The sequence below is a fragment of the Papaver somniferum genome, chromosome 8 (assembly GCF_003573695.1).
Source record: "Papaver somniferum cultivar HN1 chromosome 8, ASM357369v1, whole genome shotgun sequence".
Taxonomy (NCBI): domain Eukaryota; kingdom Viridiplantae; phylum Streptophyta; class Magnoliopsida; order Ranunculales; family Papaveraceae; genus Papaver; species Papaver somniferum.
In genome coordinates this window covers 97,246,362-97,253,566 of record NC_039365.1, presented here as the reverse complement: position 1 = coordinate 97,253,566, position 7,205 = coordinate 97,246,362, and the positions used below count along the sequence as shown (strand labels likewise).

Genomic DNA, 7,205 nt, shown 5'->3' with positions numbered 1-7,205 from the left:
TTTTAGTATTTTTTTTCTTTGATTTTATGTATCAATAATGGAGTATGAACAAATCATAGAAGACATTGATTCTCTATGGTTCTTCTCTAATATCCTTTCACCACCAAAATTGCCATCTGTTTCATTCTCAACTGATGAGAACATCATCAGTACCCAAAACCCTACAGTATCAGATTCTGAATCAGACAAGGTTCAATGTGAAAGTTATACAGATTCTCAGTTTGAAATTAGTGCATCAGAGTCTGAATACAGTGAAACTGAATCTGAAGTACTAGAAGAATTGGGTTCGTTTGGATTGAAAACAGCAGTTGCAGAGGCAGATATAATGGAGAAGAAAGAAGAAGCAAACAGAAGATACACAAGAGGTAATGAAGAAAGGTTTGATTTTAGAGATTTAGGGTTTGATTTTAGAGATATTGGGTTTGATTCTATAATAATACCAATGATGCCTAAGCTACCAAAATCAGGAGACCCATATCTTATCTGCAAAATGCCACCTCTTAGTGATGGAATGGCAATGAAGAAGCATCTCAAATTATGGGCTCATGCTGTTGCCTGCACAGTCAAATAAACAAGATTTTGATGGAGCAAACTACATCTAACTGGTCCAATTACAGATGAGTTATTGTAGTATTCAATTTAGGGTATTTCAGGGGTTGACTGGATATTTCTTTTAACTGGTGTAATTGTGTTAAGCTCTTCAGATTGGCAATTGTATGAAGTAGGTCGAGCTTCCTAATTGAGTGACAAAGATATGCCTGCACAGTCAAATAAACAGACTGACAATTCTTTTCTAATTTGTATTCTTTTTTCTCCCAAAACTTGGTTTAGAACTTTAGGATTTATGTTGGTAGGGATGAAATATTTTTGTTATTTTTTCTTCTTCTAGGGATTGTTTGTTCACTTGGTGTCAGTGGTCATGTAACAGAGAATCCTATAATTAAGCTAATGAGGTTTGACAAATATCTCAAGGTTGTTACTCTGGAATCTTTTTCTATCTAGTTCTTTTTTACTGCGTTGAGGCATTATCTACAAATTCTTATGAAACTTCACAATTATTTTCTCTATTTGATTTCATTGCAATGTATTATAAGCGACCATCTAAGTAAACAAGACGAGATACGGATCCTACATATATTACAATGAGATACATGATTTACTACTAGATTTTTGTACAGATAAACTATATAAGGGTGTTGGAATTGTTACTGGGTTTTATTCCTTGTTGATTGATTCTGGCAATTTATATGTTGGAGGCCTATCAGCGCCCTTCCTAGAATACTCCCTCCATCTTCTAGCTGCTGCAGCAGCTCGCTTTGCTCTCTCCTGGACTTCTTCGGCTGCAACCAGTAATCATTTTCAATAGATATTCTACTACACAAACTGTAAAGCTCACAAAAGACTTGACGCAGACCAGCACGAACTAAAATGGGCCCGAGCACCATATTTCTCACTTAAGAAACACAATAACATAGACACTCAAGACTGCCACTTGGTTAAGAGAAACAACAGTTTCAAATAAGGTGGTCAGTAAGAAAGAACTATGTAAACAAATGACATGCATCGCAGCTGTTTCGTTTGATTTTGGAATTAATGCATGCCTAAAAAACATTTTGGATCTCATAGCTGATTATGGTAGTAAGTAGTAACTAAAGACACGTGCCAAATCAACAACAGATGATTGATTATGCTACAACAATTAAGTTTTCTGTAAACAATGGGTACACTTTGGTCAACAGTAATAAGAAACTAAAATTCGCATAACAAGCTATTGAAGATTCAGAAAGTTAGGTGAAAGAGATAAAACTAGGAAGCGAGAAAACCTCGAAAAATAAGATTTGGTGTGTTTTATTCTAATACCTGAAGTTTCATAGGTTGCAGGCTTTCCCCAAAGGTCATTCCAGTATGTTTCAGATTTATTTGCATCTTTTTGCTGCATCATCCTTATTCTAGCCTTTTCCTGCATGCAAATTGGGGAAACTGTTGGAACCCAACAAGTTATATATGCATAAGTTCAATATATGTTGTTTTAATAGGGATGTCTGTGTCAACGATCAAATTCAAATAGAAATAGTACACCACATCTGTATCAGAAGATATAGGGAAAGGACCAAAACCACAAGATATTGCAGGTACTGTATGGAACTCTCAATTATGTTCTGCCAAGTGGTGTAATCACTTACCCTTAATGCTACTTGGATTGGTGGGCAGATGAGATAATGCTTAGAGAGGGTTATCTAATATGGGTTGCCTGACAAAGAAATACCAGCTATTGACTTTATGTGCTTTCAGGTCCTACATGCTAGAGCTTGATTTTCCCTTCGAAATGTAAATCCTCATTATCTCTACTATTTGACCATTATAGTAAATTACCCAAGATGTAATATGAAAAATAAGAATAAAAGTAATCCTGTCGAGTATAAAAGTGGTTATTGTGCATAAGACCTAATGAACTTTAGTATATATACCACACCTAAATAGAACATAAAAATTGTGAAACCAGAAGAATGAATTAAAAAGAATAGGTGAAACTTCCTACCAAGACTTTGGATTGGCGTTTTTCCCAACGGTTGTTTGCCTGTAAACCAATGGTTAATCCTTTAGTAATACTGAGGCTATATAGTTAAAGCTTGAAAAGAACAATTTACTCATAAAACAAGTGTCAGATCAAACCCCTTGGTGATATTTCGTACATTTGATGACGATATATCAAGAAGATAGTTCTAGTGTCTTACCATTCTGAAAACATCGGAGGAAGTTCCCATTCCAGCAAGCATCAGTGCAACCTATTTCATACAAAACCTCATGTTAAGGCATATTCTGCAACAGACAGCTTTCATTCAAATGTTATTTTAACTGTTGTCGGCACCAACAGCAATTAACCACGAGTTATCATCCACATTGGCATGCTAACCACATCAAATTTCCCAATACGTCTATAGTTCACGTGAAAAAAAATTTGCAGGTTACTCGGCATAAACATATAATTCACCCACTTATGCCACTAATTTTCAAAAGAAAAAGAGGTCCACAAATGTTCGGAGCTCATTTTGCAGGTTTAAATGGGAAGATGAAGACTCTTAGCTTGTCAGAGACTACTCTTAAGCAATACAAAATCATTTCTTAAAGAAAGAGGAGAAGTGCTTCATAACTCCAAACAAGAATATCTCTCAAAATATATGCTGAGAAAAGTTAGCCAACCAGTATAGGATCTCAGCCACAGAGTAACCAAATCAGGCCATTCTGTCGTGTACACATTGTTGTAACGTGGAGGACCAAATTTTTACAATGGTATCCTTCCCAATCAACCTAGATTATTAATAAGCACAATCGATAATGTCCACCTACAAGTATGTTTGTATCTATTTGCGCTGGATAAATTCCTAAAACCACTGGTCAATGAGGTTACTGGGTTTCAGCACTCGAGCCTCATTAGTATTATATAGATTAGAAGACAGAATGGACACCTGTAGCTATACCATCTAAACTTAATAAGCATCGCAAGTTCGGCATCACTTAATCAAACTAAGGAAAGGTAATCACAACTTGAAATATTTGAAAGATTAGGTGATATAGTGTGTCTTACAGTTACTCTTTCAACCAGGCGCATTTCATCTTCGAGTAAAGATACTTGTGCAGCAGAAGTCCAATGAATACAGTCAACAGGGCTGACAAAGCAAATGAGTAAGATTGAGTTTTAATTTATCCATGGTTTGCGGAAAAAAAAAGAGAATAAATTGAACACTTGATAAAGGACAAAACAGTATGTTAAGCTCTCGTATATAAATATAAATAAATATATAAAGCAGTAATAGAACAGCAGTAAAATTCCATTGTACTTGTGGTCACCATAAAGTTCCTCAGTACAGCAATAAGACATGCTTGTGTAGTTATTATGACATAGAGATCAGTAAGTCACTGACTTAGACTAATGCCTAGTAAAAATGTTTAAATGAGCAGCTATTTCAAATTATTTCTTTCATATCTGTGAGAATGTATAGGAAAAGATAATATAATTAACCTCTCTTGTCTCTGTAATAGGATACCTGTCCTAGAAAACACAAACAACATCTCAGGAGTTGCCAGGCAACTGTATCCTATACTTTTCCTTCATATTAAACTATGTATATACCTAGCTACACCATGGATAACCAAGCGGAAAAGAAAATATTATAAAGCAGATGACTAGGGAACTTATGTATCATTATCTATCTACGTCATGGACAAAAAAAGAGGAGAAATAATTGAAAAAGCAGAGGACCTAGATTTATCATTTAAGCAGCAAGCATCATATTCCCATTGGCTTATGTCAAGAAAAACATGTATATAAAGCTGGTAGCAGATAAACATGATATATAATCTGAACAATGACTTGTAACATGGATGCGGACTTTTGATGGATATAACACTGTAGTAGTGCATACTAGTCCATCATAGCTGAATCCAAATAGTAAGCTCTTACCAACTTTCAATAGCTTGGTTAACCAAGTCAATATTGCCGGATTGGTTGCAGACTCTAGCTCTTCCAAATTCTTCTTCTATATTAAATACATCGGGGGCAACATTGGCGCAATTTTTACAACCTGCTTACAAGTAGAGATCATACAGAGCCTATTATTGTCATTGTCATTCAGGATATGGTTTTATCTAAAATGCATGTACAAAATCTTTTCTGCTTCACAACAAGTAGTAAGCATTCAGGTTAACCTATCAGAAGAGAGCATATGCACAAACTTAACACAAATGTTGTGTTAGTTATTTTAGGCACAAGTCCTATTATCTTACACCAAAATAACACCTCCATTTCGAAAATATGGACACAAAAGTAAAACAAGAATTTACTACACGATGGGTTGAAATTGCAAAATGCTCAAACCAAAACGAAGGGGCCAACAACAAAACATTCCACGATCTCATCATCTTGCAAAAGAAGGACTGTAGATTTTCCTTATAAATAGAAACAGCAAGGGCTGACGTTTCTAGTGGAAAATGCAAGAAAATGTAATTGAAGGATGGACATTTGTATGCTACAAGACATGCCAAAAAAATAAATGGATCACTGTTATATGATCTTAAAACTAGTTTGACCTTGTCAACATCCTCTTTGGCAATTTGCAGTTAAACAGTGTAGTAAAAATCCTTGTGCCTCACCACTCCAAGAAAACATGGACCAGAAAATGAGCAAAATGTTATAACTACATTACACTAAAGAAGAAGTAAAGATCAAAACCAACTCATACCTATGCAACTAAACTCATCCACAAACGCATGATCTTTAACACTAGTGTCATCCAAGAAAGGATTTACTGCTGACAATGCATATCCATGGATCTCATCATAAACCATTCGCTGCACAGGATCACTAAGTACCTGCACAACGAATCTTACTTACTAAAAATATATATGTAAAAAAATTAAACAGCTAGGTTGGAAATTCTTATGGTTTATTTTGGAGTTTCAATAAGACAGCATGTAGTTGACGACCCAATAGGCCAAAGGACCATACAAAGAACATAAAGGGTTAGAAATAAGAAGTCTGTGTAACATTCTGTAAATTAAACCATAAAATTATGAGGAATTAGATTCGAACCGTGTAGACTTCGTTGATAAACATGCAGAAATTGGTCGTTTCTGGATCATTTCCACTCAAATCTGGATGGCAAGCTTTCATGCAACTGTAATAAGCTTTCTTTATTTGCTCTGGTGTTGCATCTGGTAGCTGTTTGAACAACAACAACAACAAAACATCTGAAAATTGGTAAAATCAAATCATTTAAAGTGCTCAAATCAGATCAAATCTATACTAAAAACTGAATCTAGAAATTTTACCAGTCCTAAAACGGCATAATAATCATCTGCAATTGCATCACTAGAAAAGGATTCTTCAGCAACAGCTCTAATTCTAGAATCACGTCGTTTTAGACCGCTAAATGTTGTCAAATGGTTGTTATTGATCTTTGTTAGCATTCGCCATGGTTTAATTGAACTGAAGAATTGATTATTAGGGTTTTGGAATTTGAGTAAATCTGTACATACAGGACTCAGTAATTGAGCCATTAAATCACAGACAGATGATAATTTAGAATATACAGTGAGAAGGAGTTGTGAAAGAGAGGAAAATGTAGCGGGAGCTGTGTATTTAGGAGATATTTTAATGGAGAATATTTGAGGAGGAGAAATTTTGGTGGGAAATATTTACTGCTGAATTGGCAAATTTGGAGCCAATCGTTCTACTAGAATATTTTGTCCATGTAGTGAAGGTAGGAGTAAGAAGGCACGTAATGTCACGTGTACCAATCAACTGGCACGTGGTTAGAGATGGTGAAGTGTTTCTTGGGGACACGTCAAGCAACCAACTAGAACGCAAAAAAAAATAGTTTTTTTCTTTTGAGAAATTGAGTTAATTGACCAAATATTTTTAAACATAGTTGGACGAGTAAAAATTAATATGGGTGAAATGGACATCAAAAAAATAACAAGAATGAATCCAGATTCATTCTGGCTTAAACTTAAAAAGTAGCGAGGGCGAAATTGGATGCATCCTGATGTAAATTAAAAATAAGAAAAAATATTTGAAAATGGGTATGATGAAACTGTTTACATCCTGGCTATTTTTACATTCTTGTCTATTTGAACAGTATCAAATTTTACATGTCTTTTTCACCCAAAAATTATCGTTATTGGGGTTTAATTGACCAATTTTGTGTTTTTTTTTCTTGAAGCACAAACTTTCATTCGACAAACCAGGATTTACATAGATCCAGAATTTACTGTTTAAATTGAATTTGGGATTATTTGGTAATTACACAGTTCGAATTCTTGTTTGTCTATGTAAGGGAAGGGAGAATGAGAACCATAGACCACTTAGATGGTTCTCTAAATTCTTTTTGTTCTAATAATGAATTTAAACAAAAAAATCATCATCTTGCTTACAATAGTTTACCACAATGAACCGGGCTAAACAAGGAAGATTGTAATTTACATCTTATTTTATCTTTTCCTCTTGTATATTCAATAGATGTTGGATTGGTACCCTAAACTTATGAGTTACATCGATGAGATGGGTAAGTAGAGTTTTATTTGTGCAATCATTCTGGCACATATGGAAAGCTAGATTAAAAAGTTCCTACGGGAACAACCCCTAAATCCAAGAAGTATTATACCCTGGCAACATAAGAATTGAAGAATGACATGAGACAGACAGT

General features: G+C 34.7%; 1 protein-coding gene across 2 annotated transcripts; it reads right to left on the bottom strand.

Moving 5' to 3' along the window:
* Positions 1-1,048: 1,048 nt before the first annotated feature.
* LOC113302207 (chaperone protein dnaJ C76, chloroplastic-like) lies at positions 1,049-6,146 on the bottom strand. 2 transcript variants are annotated; one of them, XR_003336702.1, is made up of 9 exons: positions 5,830-6,146; positions 5,591-5,719; positions 5,241-5,370; positions 4,463-4,583; positions 3,587-3,668; positions 2,736-2,786; positions 2,540-2,578; positions 1,861-1,980; positions 1,049-1,340 (listed from the first exon to the last, which is right to left on the bottom strand). XR_003336702.1 is itself a non-coding variant. In XM_026551073.1 (9 exons), exons 1-9 carry the CDS (start codon positions 6,055-6,057, stop codon positions 1,216-1,218), a joined length of 1,005 nt encoding a protein of 334 aa, XP_026406858.1. In that variant the 5' UTR covers positions 6,058-6,144; the 3' UTR covers positions 1,049-1,215. The 2 variants fall into 2 exon arrangements, 1 of the variants encoding a protein (XP_026406858.1); XM_026551073.1 differs by having other exon boundaries at positions 1,861-1,960; positions 5,830-6,144.
* Between the last annotated feature and the right edge of the window lie 1,059 nt (positions 6,147-7,205).

Coding starts and splice junctions, on each gene's coding strand:
- LOC113302207 (XM_026551073.1), bottom strand. CDS start 6,057: ATGGCTCAATTACTGAGTCCTGTATGTACAGATTTACTCAAATTCCAA. Junction 5,371..5,590: donor TTATCAACGAAGTCTACACG/GTTCGAATCTAA, acceptor TTCGTTGTGCAG/GTACTTAGTGATCCTGTGCA. Junction 2,579..2,735: donor CCTCCGATGTTTTCAGAATG/GTAAGACACTAG, acceptor ATTGGTTTACAG/GCAAACAACCGTTGGGAAAA.